We start from the raw sequence: 19,346 nt of genomic DNA, 5'->3' as shown, positions 1-19,346 counted from the left end.
TTGGGGGTCTGGTTGGGCATTTGGGGCGCCGGGTGGGTCTTTGGTTGCTTGGAGGACATTTGGGGACCGGTGGTGGGCCTTTGGGACCCCGTTGGTCCTTTGGAAGCTCTAAGTGCCTTTGGGGGGCCCGCGGAGGGCAGTTGGGGGTCTGGATGGACCTTTGGGGTGCCGGTGGCCCTTTGGGAGCTTGGGGGGCCTTTGAGTGTCCGGAGAGACAGTTGGGAGCCTGGGGGACATTTGGGGCCTGGGGATGGCCTTTGGGGGTCTGGGTGGGCCTTTGGGGGACCGGTGGAGGGCCTTTGGGAGTTTGGGGGGCTTTGAGGACCGGGGGCTTCCTTCGGGGTGGGGGTAGGGGGATTGGAACCCTTTGGATCGGGGTTGGGCGATCGGGGCTCTTTGGGGTTGTGGTAGAGGACCTCACAACACAGTTCAATGGAACTTGTGTATTATAACGACCAAACTCAAAAATCATCTTTTAAATCATCTTTTAAATCAACGTCTCTAACGGTTTCACCAAAATAACTCCATAAGATGTCTAAAAACGTTTCGCCCAAATAATCCCTAAAAGTAATTTCATCATGTTCCTTTTTTTTGGCATCTCAGTACTTTCACATTTCAAATTTCTAGTATACCCTTTCCTACGTTAATCTCTTCATCTCATAAATTTTCCTAGCTAAACTATTAAGGTTTTGTTAGAATATCAATTTATCTCTCCGACTTAAAGCTCCGTGAAGACGTATTTAAAAATAGAATTTCTATCTCTTTAGACTCCCGCGTAATTCCAAGATAACAAGTGATGTCTTTTATGATTCCTGACACTAAAGATCAATGAAGCCCTATTTAAAAATAGAATATTAATTTTTCTCTCTGTCCTAAAGAACGTTTATCCCTCAGACCTAAGATTAAAGAAGCCTTAATGTTTCTTAATTCCCTCTTCGTGAATCAACAATTTCCCCGCCGATTATGTAAATCAAGTTCACAGGTCAGGCCTAAAGATTAAAGAAACCTTAATGTTTCTTAATTCTCCCCTTCGTGAATCAATAATTTCCATAGCGATTATGTAAATCAATTTCTCAGGTTAAGCTAACCAAACAACAATGAAGCCATGTTTGTTTCTTAATTCCCCCCTTCGTGAATCAATAATTTCCCCTAGCGATTATGTAAATCCACGGAAATTCACTTCCCCCTCGAGTCCTAGATCAATAACATTGTTCCCGTTAGAATTCAATGCGCATGTGCAACCTTCGCCCCCGAGTTATTACACATAGAAACATCAAATAAATCGATCTTGGAAAAAGAGGTCATTGACCCCATTACGTAATCTTTCTCCCTAGGGAGGCTATGCCCCTATATGGGGTGCAAAAAAAGTTGTAGGTGGCAGCAGGGGTGAGGGGTGGGGCTCAATAATGCATCTCTACTACTTGCGCTTCACAGGATAATTTCGTTTTTCATCCAATTCCTGTATCACTTTAGCTATTGATGATTTAAGTAAATTACTTGATGACACAAATTTGTTTCTATCTTGGAAGTAATTTTCTTTTTTAGTAGACTCCCTTTTCCTAGATTTTATATCTGGTTTGTCAACTGAAACCCAAACTATTGATTTCTTCTTTGTCGGCACACATTTGACTTGTTGAATCAATATAGTATTTTCTTTGGAGATACAGCGTTTTTCTCTTTCCTTATAAATTGAAAGATGCTTGATACTCATTTGCCAGTGGTCAGGGTTAAGTGGACTTGTGGCCTGTTCTTTATTGGATTCTTCCCTCAGTATCTTTTCTAGCTTCAATTCTTCTCGTAATTTCCATCGTGGCTCTTCACGTAAATCAGGTTCAAACATATATTCACCTAGCAAACCCAAATCATTAACATATCGTTGAAGGGTTTCATGGGAAATGAATTCACAATAATCCGCCAGGAGGGCTTCTTCATCAAATTCTTGAGAGATCATTTCAATTTGCAGTAAATAACACTTGGTAGGTCAAAATGAGACTTAGATAGTTCATGTGCTTTTTGTGTTTTACATTAGTGAAAAAGCGAGATGACGTCATATTTTTCTTTACTGGGGAAGAGTGGTCCTGAGGCCATGAATTTTCCAGTTACAAAAAGATCGCGACGTCATGACATTTAAAAAGAAAAAAATATGACGTCATTCTACTGGAGTTTGTCCTAATTTATTGTCTTGTTTAGTGTCTGACACTAACAATTTCTAAATGTCTTTCGGAGGAAACAAAGAAATAATAAACATTATAATTTCTAAAGTATTTTATATGATAAAAGTATCTTTTTTATAATACGAATTTTACCTCTGCAACAATATAAGCATGAGAATTTAGAAGGTTTCCTCTGCTCAGAAGGAAAAAAAGTTGCAAAACAGCTTTCTTTTCATCAATACTGCTTATACCATTAACAATCAAAAAGTGATCCAATTTCTCAGTAGAAAGTGGTGTAGTCTGAAAACTCACCAGTTCTCTATTGTTCCAAAAATGCTAAAATTCAAGACACTGTCCGCTTCCTTCGCCTTTCATCATTTTCGATATTTAATTGTATCCCAGATTGTCCTTTTTCCTCGGCACATATGTTAAATCTTGTTTTTAACTATTAAATATAGGCTACATATTTTTTTATAAATATGTTTATTCTTCAAATAATAGTTACAAAACAACTGGACTAAGCCTCACAGAAAACATGGGAGTAAGGATAATGCATTCATCCGATGAATCATCAATAGCAATTGACAGCATAATATACACTATTGCAAAAAATTAACGCGTTGCATTGGCGTGTGTCCAGTACGATGAATCACATGGCTGACTATTTAATTACATACACACCATGTCCTAAGTTACTAGCAATATTAAAAGCCCAAATATATTTAAAAAAAAATTATTTATAATATTGAAAATTTAAAAATTGTGAACTACAAAACTTTGTAGAAATTGATATTTTAATTAACGAAAATTCAATTTTTTCATTGGTCCTTTCGTCATCTTGATCAAAGCCGTATCCAGGATTCTTGTTCAGGGGGGGGGGGGATATTTTTCTGATTGGGAGGGGGTGTGAAAAACATAAAAGACGCCTCAAAATTTATTAATATTTATTATTCTTACTTTTTTATGAGTCAAACAATTATTTTTTTTGAGGTTGGGGAGGGGGGGGGTTAAAAAGCGGTATATCTTCCCCATTCTTTGTTTTGGTATTTTGATTATAAAACCTTGAAAAAATATCCCCCTCCCCCCCCCCAGATTCTCAGAAAAATGTTTTTGTGTCTTTATGAAAAAAATCTCTTACCTCCTCCAATAATTTCGTTAATTGGTGCCCCTGACCTACACAATAAGGAATAGCGAACTTTCTTCACTAAAAATCCTGTCAGGATTAACTATGGCTCCAACTGATCACTTTCCAAATCTCTTTCTCTTTTATTGCTCAACTTCAAAGCTCAATTGACAATTGACATTTTCTGTTGTTCTTGCCAAATAGCATAAAATGAGGTGGCTAATTATTTAAGCAGTAGCACTTTATATAAACTTTTACTAGGAAGAAGATGCACTACCTGTGAAGATAACATAGCATAAACTGTCTGATGCACAGAACATCCATGATTTTTTTTTCTTCTCTTTCTTTTTTGCTGTCGAACTAATTTTTGAATATGTAGATAAATTGTTTAAGCACATCTGACCATAAAATTAGTTCGTTTCCTTTCCACCTCCTTCCTCTTCGTCTACTGCAAAATTCATCTATGCGGATTTTAAGTCGTCTCCCCAACTGTGTTTCAGTCTGACAATTCCATGAAAAAGTCAGATTGCTACCAGTGCTAAAATCAGGTCCATAAATGTTCAACTAGGCAAGCTCTAAATGTCCAAACGGCTATTGTTCCGTCGACACGATTTACTTTTTCTTTTTGGAATTCGTAGGAAAGAATTATTGATAAAGATGTCCCTATTGTTCTTCGTGCTTTTGTTGTTAGTTATTGATAAAGTGTGTCCAAATATTTTAAACATATTAAAGAATTATCTGAGTTTGTGATTTGAGTTACAAGGACTTTGTTTTACTATAAATGGGCCAGGAGATTATTCTCCAGTTATTTATTACAGATGGTCAAAATAGAATAGGTATTTTTTTTTTCCTATTGAAGTGGTTAACTATTGAAGTTTATATATATGGTTAGGGCAGTAATGTACAAACAAAGAGCTTAGTACCTAAAATAGACTCGTCAAGTCTCAAGAAACAGATTGATTGCCACTCGTAGTATTTTTTATTATTTATTTCACGTCTTTTGCTTTATTTTATTGAAATTTCAATTCCTCTAGTTAATTTTCTTTTAACTATTTTTATTTGGGCCTTTTTCATTTCATCACTTTTGCTTGTTGTTAAAATTGGCCAAAAATTAAGTATTATTATCGTTTATATCAGTTTCATTGATATAACATTGCATATTTTTTTTAAGGGGGAGGGGGCGCTAGAATTTCAACCTAATTTCAACATCAAAATTTCGTTTGTCTTATCGTATTCAACCCTCCATGTTGTCTTCGTCCAGCCACATATCATCAATGAAAGGTTTTGCTAAATTAGAATCCAACATTGTTTCAATGTTAGCATTCAAAACGAGATGACTGTGTCGGATAGCAAAGATTAGCTACAACGACCTTGTTACAAATGATAAAGTGTCCGAAAAAACTGAGTCACCAGACACGTCTTAAACAAAGTTAGAAGAAAGCAACTGCTGTCTGTGCCGTCTTAGCGCCCCCAATACGTTCCATGGGGAGGGATGGGAATTAAGTATTGTTTCAAAACTATAAGGGAACAAGCGAATTTTAAAACCTGATTGGGAGAAACTTCTCAAAGGCGTCGAAGCTCCATGTTAGTAAAATAATAAAGAAAAACAAAACGTCCACACAACTGTTCGTATTAGGGTTTGAAAACACATTTTTTCTGCTGTCATACCCTCCCCCCGCACTTCCCATACAAGTCCTTTGATCTTCAGCCCCACTAATCTTATGGTATTAAAATATGTGTTTTGTAGTGTCATTATCATTGGGGCCACTTTCTGAAGTTATTCAAACACTTTTCTTCTCTCCCCCTTTTAGAAACTTTATAAATCTGACCGTTTTTCAATTACTTTCAACTTTGTTCTGAACAGCAGATCGCAATACACTCATCGCTTCATCCTTCCATATTTTAGGTCTATCACGGGGTAGGAACCCCGTCTCACTTTGGCATGCCAGGGTCATCCTGTCAATCCCTTCTTTTTCCTTGCCACATTCAACGTAAGCTCAAATAAAAGACTATCTCGGGAGTTTTCTAGGTCCATAAGTGACAGAAATTACAAAAATTATTTGATAACAAAAAAAAAATAGAAGAGAATTAGGATATTATGAAGATAAGTAAGAAGAAAGAAAATAAGAAATAAGAGGTAAGATACATTAACGAAGTAAGATACTAAAAGATGCTGATCACCCTGAGAAGCCCCAGTGTGTTATAGGTGACTGAAATTACAAAAATCAATTCAAAAAATAGTGATAAAAATCCAAGATATTCCAGTCGTTGATACTCAAATTTAAAACTGATATTCTTAATGTGAATGGCAATGACATCAGTTTATAATAGATAACAGTAAAATAGAATTGTTAATCGAGTTCATTGAGGCAGGTTAAAAGCAAAAATCTGGTCAATATTAAAAGACACGGATGACCTTGAGGAGCACCAGCCCATTTGTGAAGATCAAGATATAAATGTATTATAAATGACGGTAAGTTTAGGAGCGTCACTTAAGCACATTTAGGTAGTTATCATATGGCCAATGAACCTGCAAAAATTACCCTATAGTGGCAAGTGGTTACCATATAATGGTTATCAGTTTTACCGTAACGTGATTTTAATATTTTTTCAGTTTCTAGTTTAATTAAAAATCGGATCGCTATGTAAAAGGTGCACATACCATTTGATAAACGAGATCAATCTATGAGAAAAATGGAAATTCAATTGTGCACTTTGGTTTTTAAAGATAAAACTAGAAAGTATTCAAGTAATAAAATGGTATAAAGATAAACACTGTTTTGTGGCTACATTTATTAAGCATCATTAGGTTTCCTGTTGTTTTTCTTTATTCATTCCAATTTAAGTTCATAATATCTTGAGCATCTGAACTGTGTGAAGTACAACAATTGATGGCAAAGACCAGTTTAAGGGTCTAAAAACGACATTTTGATCACTGGGTATATGGTCTGTCCACAATCGATCACACAACTAAACATACAGAAGTTTCATGGGTGTTACTATGCTAAAACTTCAATATTATTGAAGACTTTTGTTAGTTGAGACAATTGATGGCAAAGACCGGTTTAAGGGTCTAAAAAAGACATTTTGATCACAGGGCATATGATCTGTCCACAATCGATCACACAACTAAACATACAGAATTTCCATGGGTGTTACTATTCTAAAACTTCAATATTATTGAAGACTTTTGTTAGTTAAAATTATCTTTCGTAGGTTTGCACCATCCTTCTCTTATTTTTGCAAAGATTAGTCACTGAAGCTTTGTTTTGATGCATCTACATACAGAGCAGGGCCGTATCCAGGAATTTTCGTTCAGGGGGGGTTTCACTAATTTTTGATTTTTTTTTTTTTTGGGGGGGGGGTTACTAATTTTTGACTCAGTTTTTGACTAATTTTACTGATTTTTACCTAGGTTTTACTAATTTTCGACTTATTTTCGAGTCGGCCAAAAATTTCGGGGGGGGGGGGGTGTTTAAACCGGGTAACCCCCCCCCCCCTGGATACGGCCTTGATACAGAGAAATTCATGTAAGATTGAGCAGCCAAAGGGAAAGTATGACAAATAAAAGAATAAAGAAAATAAGGAATTTTGGTCTAATCTACCATTTCTACTTTTTATTATTTTTTTATTCTTTTTTTGGGGGGAGGGGGTTGAGTTATCAGAGGAGGGTAGGATAAAAGTTAATGAAGATAATTTGGAGACATGAAACTTTTGTCAACAGTGGAAGAAGTGCCCTATGATGGAAGTGCACAGAGACCACGTTCGCAGTACTGAAATTGTTTGATCGTTGACCCTGACAACACAAAATGTAATCGACACAGAACATTTGGTAGATATATTAATAGCTAAACAGATGTGGCCTTTTCTACAAGTGTTTGAAGTGCGTACATGTCAGAATGATAAGATGGCTTTTTCAGAAAAAAGGTACCGTTTTTTTTGCCAATTTGTTTTGAAGTTCTAAAATATAACCATCTTGAAAAGCCATCAAGTAGCATTAAGTTAGCGAGTCAGTAACTCCACAAATCTTATATTGAAAAATTCCAATATACTGAAAGAAGCCCTTAAGATTGTAAGTCAGCCTAAAAAACGATCAAAATGAGCGTTAATCTATAAAAAAAATAACCTACTTAAAAAGCTGGCGTAAAATACGCTGGGACAACCATGCAACTATAGGTAGCAAGTGTTCTTTCCCTACACATTGTATATATAGTACCAGGAGCCCAGCCCCCAGTTTTACCACCGGGCCCCGGCACGCGGCACGCGGCAGGCTTCTATATATATAGATTCTGAGTGTCGCTTGTCTTCTAAATGCAGACAATTTGACCCTTTTCTTGATGTCATGACGTCCAAGTGGACCTTAAATTAGAAGTGGGGCCTTTGTAAAATTACATTTTTTTTATTGGGCCTTTGGCTTTTGCCTCGGCTTTTTTTTGTCATTATGAAAGACATATCGCCGAACCTTTATTTCTTTTAATTGTTCAGGTGATCGGACAAAAACTTCTTTTTCCTCCAACGATTTATCTAGTCCAGGTTTTTGATTTTCAAAGATATAGAAGGCATTGACGACCACCATTGTTTCTTTTAATTGCTGAGGTAGTGGGACAAAAACTTCTTCTTTTGCCTCGGCTTGTCTTTTGTTATTATGAAAGACATATCGCCGAACCTTTGTTTCTTTTAATTGTTCAGGTGGTGGGAAAAACACTTCGTTTTCTTCCAACGTTTTATCTAGTCCAATTTTTAGATTTTCAAAGGTATGGTAGGCATTAGAGACCTTATCCATGTCAAAATCCAAAACCCAACCATCATCGCTATTATTTTCAATTTGTTTGGTTCGTTTTACCTCGACTTATCTTTTGTCATTATGGAATACATATCGCCGAACCTTTGCTTTTTTAACAAAGGTATGGTAGGCATTCATGACCTTATCCTTGTCAAAATCCCAAACCCGATTGTCATCGCTATAATTTTCAATTTTGACACGTTTTGGTTCTCGCTGTCCAGGTTGGTTTTCATTGATTCGCTCACATGTTCGGTACCGCATGTCTTCTAACCACATGTGTCTTTGCTCTTCATTTTCATATTTGATTCACTTCACTAGTTCAACGCCGCAATTCTCCCTGACATGCGGTTTTGCTCTTATTTTCGATTTTTGACCAGCCACTGCTGGTCGCCCAATTGTTTTCATCTATGAGCTTCATTTTCATTCTCGTCTTGCTTACATGCTCAGTGTTATATGTCTTGTTATTGCTATTTCCTTTGCTCTTCATTTTCATTTTTGACTCCCTCGCTTGCTCGGTGTCGTATGTCTTATTACCGTGTCTGTTTTTGCTCTTCATTTTAATTTTTAAAACGCTCTAATTGTCATTTTCGCATATCTTCTAACCGCTCGTGTCTTTGCTCTTCATTTTCAGTTTTGACACGTTTGTGGATTTTGATTACTTCAGACACTTTAGCAATGACCTTTACTTTAGCTGTCGGTATTGGTGTTGTCGCATTTGATGGCCCAGGCTGTCGAATTTCATATCTTATGAAGTTTGATAATTCAGTTGTTGGTTTCAAAGAATCATCATTTATAGTAACTTTAACTGCAAATTTTCGTTTTGTGGGCCTTCCAACAGAAATTATATTATAAAATAATTGTGCGTTGGAAACTCAGCAATCTTATTTATGCTATGCTTGACATCATATAAGAAAATGCGTATATGATATCATAAGAAATGTTTATATGATGTACTAACATAGTACATGACATCATTTGCAAAAACCTAAATTAAGGCTCTTAACGTATTTTCTCAGACTTCTGACCTATCTGGATCGTTTTTTTTTTACGAGAGATATATATATATATATATATATATATATATATATATATATATATATATATATATATATATATATATATATATATATATATATATATATATATATATTATATATATATATATATATATATATATATATATATATATATATATATATATATATATATATTATATTTTTATTTTCGCACTTAAAAAAAAAGTAGAGTATAAAATAAAGAAGAAAAACACAAGGAATTGATACAAAGCAAGAAAAGCCATTGTTCACCAAATGCATAACCTATATCATAAAAACTTGGAGTATAATCCGGAGTATAAAAGAAACAAAACAAAAACTTCACAAAACAAAAGAAAAGAAGAAAACTAAACGAGTGAGGTCACTGCGGGCGCGAAGATTCTTATAGGATAAATACCAGAAAGAAACAAAATCGATTTATCTGTAAAAACCGAAAATAATTTAGCAAGAGCCTTTCTATTGTAATTACAACAATTTTAGAATAACTTAGTTGGATTTTCTTCTTGCAATCAGTAACAATAGGAAATCCAGAATGATTTTATTGATTTAGTAACAGTAATTCGTAGACACCGAAAAGAAGAAACCGACGAGATAGAAAAATATCCACAGATTAAAGGAGTCTTGACATTAATGTTAAACGAAAGATAATTAAATTTTGAAAGATTTATACAGACAAATCTCGTGAATTGCTGCTGTTCTTGCTCAATGATTCCTTAGAAATACACTCTAGAACGTTTTTTTTTTGGGGGGGGGGATATTTTTATGTAGCTTATTTTGCCAATATGTGAAGGCCGAAGGCTCGAGCTGCCGACCGTAATGAGGGAGGGGGTGACGCCAGGCTATATTTGTGAGGGCTAAGGTTGAAGACTGAAATTATTGAGGATCGAGAAACTGAGCCTGCAGAGGGAGGCAAAAAAGACTACATGCTGTTCACCACTACAAAGAGTTTGTAGCAGTAATTGCGGTAAAATAATGTTTATGAGTTTTGATGGCATCTAACATGTGCTAAGGAATGGCAACGACTATTTAGACAGACATATAAAAGCCTTGGAACTAATGTGTGGAACCAGTTAAGTGTTTAGAGTTATAAAAAGGACAGGAACCCCTGACCAGTACACCCATTACGGAAGCCACGCATTTTCGAACTTCACAATACTTGATCATATGTGGCTCGTTTAAAATCAATCATATCAAAATGACTAATTATGGCTGTTCATGTTACAATAATACGGAACTGGTTCTATTCTTCAGTGGAGGAGCAAAAATTAGTGTAGACATTTGGGTTGTATGCGTCTATTAAGCGTATACGCATATCCTTTAACCCGGTGGCGCACTTTTTTCTCACGTTTTATGTTTAGGCGGAACTAAAATAATTTGAGCATGCCATATCATTTTGTGGGTTTTGTTGAGTAGACAAAGCGATACAGTTTCGCTTTGGATTGCCTAAGTTTTATGTCTCGATGGAAAAAGACTAATGGATTCTATACCTCTTCCAATTCAAGGTAAAATCCTTTTATTTTTTATTTTTTTCTTTTAACTCACTTGAGGCCTTGTGTAAAAAAGTTGGTACGACTGGATGAGAGGTTCTTCTGAAGGAAACACCATAAAACAAAAAGAGTAAAGCCATTTGAATGCTCATTTTATGCTACTTTGTAATACAGGCTTAATAGTCGCGTCGGTATCATTTTAGTGGCTGACTGATTCTAAAAAAAACATGTCAAATAAATAAAAGTAGTATTATTAGATTTTTATCTTGAGCTCTTTCCAAATATGAAAAGCTTAGTTCCAAATATGAAAGGAAAACTTTCAATTTTTTTTCCTTTTTCACATAATTTTGCCAGGAAGCAAGTAAATACATTACTTGATGCCTTTTTTTATGTTTTTTTTTTCAAATACAATAATTGCTTCCTGGGGAAATTCCGTTTTAAGCCCTCAGTGAGGCCCTATAATGTAACTTACTACCTTTTCCATAGTTTTAAGACTATGTTGTAAATTATAAAAATTATTTAAAACTGACAATTTAATTATTAAATCTATTGATTTAAAGTTATATAGGTACATATCTTGTTAGCCAGTACACACTTGAGAATTTGGATCTACGGGTACGGGGTTGAAGCAACTGAGATGCTCAGGACATAGTTGAATGTATTTAATTTGGGCTATATATTCGCACATTAGGGGCGGGGGGGGGGGTTAAGGATAGCGGGGCTGCATGCAAAATGTAACCTAATCTAACCTAACTGAAATACCAACTAAATATTTATTAAAATATAGGGTATTTGTCAATTAGCTGGAACTCACGCGAGAAGTCAAGTTTAGTTAATGCTAATGAAATAAAACAAAGTATGATGAAAATATAATACTTTATCAACAAAATTATGAAAACTACAACAAAGGATTATGGAATGCCACCCAGACCGCATTGTATTAAATACGTGACCTAAATTAACATAACCTAACCAAAATACCAACTAAAGATTTAATTAAAATATAGCTACAATGTAGCTTCCCACCGAACCAAAGTTGATTAGTATAGATACTGTGAAAACCGGTTATTGTCTCATGTTCGTGATACAAGATCTTGAGTGTCGTGGCTATAAGACAAAAGTACCGATAACTATCCGCCAACTAGTGCACAAGCACGGGCCTGATGATAGTATCCCAGGATAAGGTGCATCAGCTTCTTTGGGACGCCTTCTTCCCGCATCGTACCCAATATGTCATCTCGAATAATTGAGTCGAAAGCAGTTACCACATCAGCAGAGAAACGTGTAATGGTCGGATTTTGGCTCATGTTGTGCTTGATTATATCTCGGAGGGTAAAAATCTGATACATAAAGCCCATCGCAGGTTTATGACGAAGCTGAAACGGCTGAGAAGAAGCGTGCTGAGTATGTTGGCAGCAATATGTATGAGAGGCATTCTTCGGTGGTTCTTGCATTCAATGTACAAGCAGAATGATCATTGATGATCTCCGATCTTCTTAAAATATCCCTTGTCTTTGTCAACAGCTTTTGTAGGCGTTGAACACTGTATACAAATTTATATACAGTGGTGTTAAGTAAGAAGCTTTGGTTATTTTCGGGCTGTGCAGCGAGGGATCTAAGTGACAGCGATGCTTCCATCAGTTTACAATTTATTGCAACGTGTTATCGTAATGACTTGTTAGATTCAAACAGTTCGTGGTAACGAACTGTAAGTAAGGAGCGACCCGGCTCAATAGTAACCGAAACTCTAAAAAACGGGATTTTGATACCAACAGATACATCAAAAGAATCATATTTTAATGCTGACTTCAAATATGTAAGTTTCATCAAGTTTAGTATTACCCATCAAAAGTTACGCGAATGAGGAAATTTGCCTGATTTTCGAAAAAAGGGGGAAACACCCCATTAAAGTTATAGAACCTTAATGAAAATCACGCCATCAGATTTAGCGTATCAGAGAACCCTACTGTAGAAGTTTCAAGCTCATATCTGCAAAAATGTGGAATTTTGTATTTTTTTGCCAGAAGAAAGATCAGGGATGTGTGTTTTTTTGTTTGTTTTTTTTTGTTTTTTTTTTCAGGGGTGATCATATCAACCCAGTGGTCCTAGAATACCGTGGGAGGGCTCATTCGCGCGGAAATTATAAGTCTTAGTGCCCTTTTTAAGTGACAAAAAAATGGAGGGCAACTAGGCCCCCTCCCACGCTCATTTTTTCCCAAAGTCACCCGATCAAAATTTTAAGATGGCCATTTTGTTCAGCATGGTCAAAAATATAACAAATATGTCTTAGGATGACTTAATACCCCAAAGTCCCCGGGGGAAGAGCTGAAAGTTATGACCTTTATACAATGTTTACATATAGTATTGGTTATTGGGAAGTATACAGAAGTTTTCTGGGGGGATTTTTTCTAGTAGCGGGGGGGGGGGTCGAATGCTATGTGGGAGGATCTTTCCATGGAGGAAGTTTTCATGGGGCAGGGACATTGCTATGAAGGGGGTGCCGGATTTCCCAGTATTAATTAAAAAAAAAACGATCAGAAATTAAATTATAAAAAAACAAGTTTTTTAGCTGAAAGTAAGAAGCAACATCAAAACTCAAAACGAACAGAAATTATTACGTTTATGATTGGGTTCGCCCCCAAGTCAATACCTCGCTTTTTAAGCTAAAGTTTTTTTTTGTACTTGTACTTCCATAAGAGCTATTTAGTCTAATTAATGGCCTTTGTGACTAAGGGATCATTTTTAAACAATTAGAACAAAATTCAAACTTTAGCGTAAAGAGCGAGGTATTGACTAGAAGGGCAAACCCCTAATATACGTATTAAAAATATATGAATATAGAAGTTCGTTACGTAAGTTAATTCGTAACTTACGTATATTAATTACTAATAAAAACGTTCGTAAATAAAATTATATAACTTTCGAGAAAGCCATTTAACCAAATAAAAGTAAAATTAATATGCAAATTTTGTTTTAATTATTCATGTACGGTGAGCCAAAATCAAACTTGCATTAATTCAAAAATGTCCAAAAATTAAATTTAAAAAACAAGTTTTTTTAACCGAAAGTAAGGAGCGATATTAAAACTTAAAAAGAAAAGAAATTATTCAGTATATGAAAGGGACTGTCCCCTCTTCAACGCCTTGCTGTTTACGCTAAAGTTTGACTCTTTCTCACAACTCTTATAAAAAAAAAACGTTTGCATAAAGAGCAAAGCGTTTAGGAGGGGACAGCCCTTTCATGTACGGAAGAATTTCTTTTCGTTTTAAGTTTTAATGTTGCTCCTTGTTTTCAGTTAAAAATTTTTTTATTTTTTTTATAACGTAAAAGTCCAACTATAGAATTGATCTATTGATTTTAAAAAGGTTCCAAATTCTACTAAATAAAAATGAACATGACAAATACAAAAAAAAGATAATGAACTCGTCTTTGTAAAGAACAACATCTTGTAACAACAATTTTAATAAAACAATAAAAAAAAAATAGGCAAAACAGCTGCTTCCTCACTTATGTTAAAACCTTAGCTAAACGAACTACACAGTAAGAATTTTGGAGGTACGGTTTTTTTTTTATATGATAGTACGTGGTTCAAAAATTCATTAAAGCTGAATTCATTGAATAAAAATCAATATATCTATGCGAAACTAAGTCAATTGCTTCAAAGGAATGGTTCCCGAATGTCCATGCTTCTTGGAACCCTACCATCAACTATTTCTGGCAGAAGGGCTTCAAAGAAGAATCTTTCTAGCTTTGGTAGCATTTTCTGTGACCAAAACTCCCTGTCATGAACTATTCGCTCTGTATATATTAGAACTTTACCAAAATTAAATAAAAAAAACTAGTTTTTTCAACTGAAAGTAAGGAGCAACATTAAAACTTAAAATGAACAGAAACTATTACGTATATAATGGATTCGCCCCCTAGTCAGTACCTCGCTGTGTACGCTAAAGTTCGAATTTTGTTCCAATTCTTTAAGAATGACCCTTGAATCACAAAGGCCGTTTAGTTAGAATAGATAGCTCTTTTGAAAGTACTAAAAAAAAAAGCTTAGCGTAAAGAGCGAGGTATTGACAAGGGGGAAAACCCCCTTATGTATGTAGTAATTACTGTTCGTTTTAAGTTTTAATGTTGCTCCTTACTTTCAGTTGAAAGCAAAACAAATTATTGCAATTTTCTATATAACCTAGAACTATTTCCAGTCATTAGAGGAGGGGGACTGAAAGCAGTTAAAATGTAAGTGACCCTGAAAACCCAATAAATAAACATTTTGTAAATATGATGAAGTCAGAATTTTGTTTTAATAGTGTTTAGAACATAAGATAGTATACATTGAAGTGCGGAAAAGAGCGTGGTTGTAGGCCTCCTATATGGGTTATGTTCGCTTTAATTCATAACATCACTCTTTACTTCCGTTAGAAAAAGAAATTTTCCCAATTTAATTTTCAATCAGTTGGGAATAGTTTTATTTATTTTTGTTTTGTTATGCTTGGGAAAGGAGATGGATTGGATAATAGGCGATTTTCTTGGACGAATCCCAAAATAAGAGAGTAATTTTTTATTATGAACCAAGAGAGACAGGGAGAAAGAAAGAGAAACAAAAATAAAATATAATAGCTCTCTTTATCAAAATCAGTAAAGTCAGAATCGGTTTGAAAAAAAAAAGACTTCTGCTCCAGTCATTCGTTTGCAAATATTTCGCATATGCAATCTTCGACCACCACCACCCCCCTTCTAAAAAAAGCTATTAATTGGTATACACAAGACCTTCAATATTTTTTAGACTGGTTCAAATAAAGCTGGTTCAATGAAATGTTCCCAGAGTGTGGGGATCTCTGTTTTTATATTTTAGTGAAGGGCTTAGAAGCTTAAACATTCTGCATACGCGCTGTTATTTTTTTTTTTTTGGGTGGGGGGGGTTATAAAAATGTTACAAGTCAGTAAGAGTTGTATTCGTTTTCAGGCTAAATACCGTTGATTATCTGACCCTAATTATGGAGTCAATGGAGAACGGAGAACCACAAAATGGAACTGAATCCTCACTACAGACAGAATTAAAAGCATTCTTGGAGAATGGCATCGCTAGGTCAGAAACTGAAGCTATGGCGTTGGGAAAGTTTTTGAAAGCTGCTTCAGCCTTTTTTAATCAAGAAATTTCTGCGCTAAGGTATAGTCTAGTTTTTACGAGCTCTATAAGTTTTGCGTCAGGATTACTTTCTCAATTGAGGCTGGATAAGTTGCCATAATGTTAAATTGTAATAATACCGATCGTTTGAGTTCAATGTCAACCACTCCCAAGAAATATATTTTTGCTAGTAGGCTGCTTCCAAATTTAATAGCTGCTATTGTACCTCATCCCTGAACATAAAACCTTATCAGTGAATTCTTTCTAGTTTGTACGAATCACACCTCTCTTTATTGTATCCTTTTTGATAAACTCATTTTTGGGCCCTCTTTTGCATTGGCGCTCCTGAGCAATGCATTGACTATATGTTCCTACACAGTGCAATTACTATGAAAATACAATTTTTTTTCACCTACATGTTATTTCCATGTTGTGTAAAACCGCATAAATAACCAAAGCACTTTTACCAAGCACTTTTTACCAATAACCAAGAGCAAAATGTATAACAATAATAGCCTACGGAAAAGACAAATTATAAGCATGGCACTGAAGAGAATAATTAGGAAGCATAAGCAAACAATTCCGGAGAATAGTGGGTAGTACAAGCAAATATTTACCCAAGGAATAAAATAGCTAGGCACAAATTTAAACTTAGAACGGTCTCAGTAATATGCACCGTCCAGAATGAAACAACTGCGGCAAGAAGTAACTAAATTTGACGAAAGGAAGTGATAGAAAATCCCGCATTTTGATTAAGGTTATAGCAAAGGCCAGACATTTAGCGGTTTTACTGACGGCCTCATTCGATTCATCTGGGCTGATAGCTATATATGGTGTATCTTATTCAAACCTATTTTTGTGAGGACTGTGTTTCGATTATTGACGTTGGATATATATCTAATCATAATTCACAATTAAATAGCATCATTAAATGACCTCAAGAACACCTGTTTCAAGATGGTCAGGAAATTGCCCCCTCCCCTCCTGAATTTCAAAGATTGTGTGTTAGGAATGGGTTAGCATAGGTTTTTTTTTAGTCAGAAACCCTCTCACCCTTAAGACAGTTTACGTTCATTAAATTTGCGAGACATATCATAATGGTGCCAATGGGAAATGTCTCATGCTGTGGGCTATTGACCCCAAAATTTCAGTTTAAGTTTTTTTTTTTTCGTGCCATGTGCCATGGCTCCTAAAGTATTTGTATTTTATTATTTTTTTTGTTCCTTCTTAAATTATTGGGTCAAATTAGAGGATTATTTTTGATTAAAACTATAAAAGTTTGAGAATAACAAGAGATGCAAGGAGGAGGAGGTTGTTTTCAAAGATCCAACTTTTTGGGCCCAAGTTGAGTTATGCAAGAAAATAAAAACTAAAAAAAAAAAAAAAAAAAAAAAAAAAAAGGGAAAACCCAACCGACAAGTACGTTTTAGCTTTCTAGCTTGCCTTTTCTCATCACTATGTATTTGTATTTTATGCTTTCAAGCCGATCAGACTACATTTGACGCCAGCATGATATGATCTGTTTTTTTTTTGTTTTTTTTTCAGTTTTTATTCAACAATGTCAGTACCATCTATCAGTATATTTTATTTTGTAAATAAACCATGCAATGGCTAAATATGTCTTGCTATCATTTGCACAATTTATATCAACTCCTCCTTCCTTACAGCGCTGCATTTGTGAAGTTGTGAATCTTTAAGGTATTTTCACTTTTTGAGTAATCCATGAACCTTAGCTTAAGCCAAGTTACAAAAAAAAAGTTACTTTCATGCTCATTACATGAAAAATGCCGTTCTTTGTTTTGTTTTTGTTTTTTTGATGTTGTGGTAAAAAATGCCGTGCTGCTAAGCCATGGCATATAAATGTATTACTGGGGGATCGGATTTTGGTCTTTGAAAATACATGCCTGTGAAGAATCCTGAACATAGACGATCATATCAAGTGTCATGTGTAGAGATCCCAATAATGACCAACCAGCCTCTTATTATAAATATCATCTGTCAACGTCGATGGTAATATATAGGCCATGTTTCGGGAATTAGGGACCTTCTCCCAAGGCAGACTTTCAGTGGCTACCTGCAGGACTGAGGAAGAGCGGTTGTCCTAAGAACGCTTTAAGTTACACACACCAGTCAGTACTTAGTATTTTTAACACCTTCCTAGAAGCCGAGTGGGAAGATAAGCTGGCAAACGCGGGATTCTGAGTAGATCAGATACTCTTTTTCGAGCATAGGTGTCTCTTGAGGCACGAGACGGTCCATGGTAAGAATCGCACATCTGCATGATATTCTTGCATCATTTCTTTCTTTCTTTTTTATTTACTGTGGCTAATTTATGCTCGAAGAAAAATATTTCAAAATTGGGCGTAATATACTGTATTTTCTTTTTGAGGTCTAATTTGGAACAAACTACTGCGGAACGTGATAAATTTTACAGTGATTTAATTGAAGCAAATAACAGGGCTCAGATGTTGGCCCAAGAAATTGATGATCGGCATGCTAATATTGAAAAAGAGTCTTTAAAACTCATAAGGTAAGATTTCTGATTTGTCTTTAAAATATTCTCTAAGATATTGAGAAGAGTATAAACAGAGACAAGAGTTCAACAGTCTACCCTGATAACCTAAACAGCGTTTCCCATGAATAGAATTCTGCAGGAAAATAAGGAAAACATTTTCCTTTACCTGCATCAGAGCTCAGCTATTTTAAAAGGCCTTTGATGCATAAAAGTTGCCGTTTCAATGTGGAACACTATGTTGATATTAATATAATAAATTTTTTGCTGTTGAAACAGTTTATATCTTAGAAAACGATCCCAAGCCAAAATGACTTCAAAGGGCCGATACGCACGATGGCTGGTGGCATTTCTAATTTTTTGCCCTTTTTATTTATAATGGAGCTTTCTTTAGTATGCGTGTCGCATATGTTTCTTCTTTTCGAAATTTGTAAGTATAACCCACGACCCTGTCTGCCCTCAGCTCTTCTGTGCAAAAGGGCTTTTGGGGGTTTTTCGTAGATGCTGGACAATCATGTAAGGGAATGTCCTCATTCAAATGCTTAACTTTACTGGTATAAATAAGGAAGACAGAGAGTAAGGGACAATTCCTTTTCCTGGATTTTTATTTTACTAAAAAATTTATGGTATATTTTACTGTTTTTCTGAGGCAGTTCTTTTACCTTCGGCCCAATGTAAAGCAAAGGCCAAAAAAAGAGAAATAAAACCGTCACTAATCTTTGGATTTTGCTTGGTAACCTATTTGCTTGGTAACTAGGCTACCGGTGGCTTCAGTTGAGGAGGAGGAAGTTGACAACCGTCCCCGAAGATCGTTTTACCTTTGCGCTCTGGCCTTTAGAGCATCTAAGGGGTGACAGCCCTCCTATTCGTCGTTGTTTCTGTTCGTATCAGTTTTGACTTGATTATTAACATTAATTTTCGTCTGTTTTAGGATTCATATATTCATCTATAGCAGTGTCTTGTATGTTTGTTTTTATATACACATACACTTTATACTACCTTGCCAGAGAAGCTAGGAAGCTTCTCTAGGTGTTCAACCGATGATTATAGCTTTAAAAATTCTTAATCGTCCTTTAAACATTGGAAATATTCAGTATTGGTGCTTTCAACT

At 35.3% G+C, this 19,346-nt stretch overlaps 1 protein-coding gene across 8 annotated transcripts in view; it reads left to right on the top strand.

Annotated features, from left to right (window-relative positions):
• The window catches only part of LOC148956525 (uncharacterized), a 161,671-nt gene that overhangs the window by 97,655 nt on the left and 44,670 nt on the right, over nt 1-19,346 (top strand). For 4 of the 8 annotated variants that reach the window (XM_089085779.1, XM_089085801.1, XM_089085762.1 and 1 more), the window contains 2 exons: nt 15,562-15,765; nt 18,113-18,253. In XM_089085779.1, the coding sequence (XP_088941905.1) occupies nt 15,562-15,765; nt 18,113-18,253 (345 nt within the window). Of the gene's footprint in view, nt 1-1,783; nt 1,977-7,093; nt 7,204-10,543; nt 10,617-15,561; nt 15,766-18,112; nt 18,254-19,346 lie in introns of those variants that run through there. The other 4 variants (XM_089085771.1, XM_089085809.1, XM_089085788.1 and 1 more) reach the window with 4 other exon arrangements.

Source organism: Artemia sp. Qi Xiang Cuo, chromosome 1 (assembly GCF_049724085.1).
Source record: "Artemia sp. Qi Xiang Cuo chromosome 1, ASM4972408v1, whole genome shotgun sequence".
Taxonomy (NCBI): Eukaryota; Metazoa; Arthropoda; class Branchiopoda; order Anostraca; family Artemiidae; genus Artemia; species Artemia sp. Qi Xiang Cuo.
The sequence above is the reverse complement of the archived record's forward strand: the minus strand, read 5'-3'. Positions and strand labels throughout refer to the sequence as shown.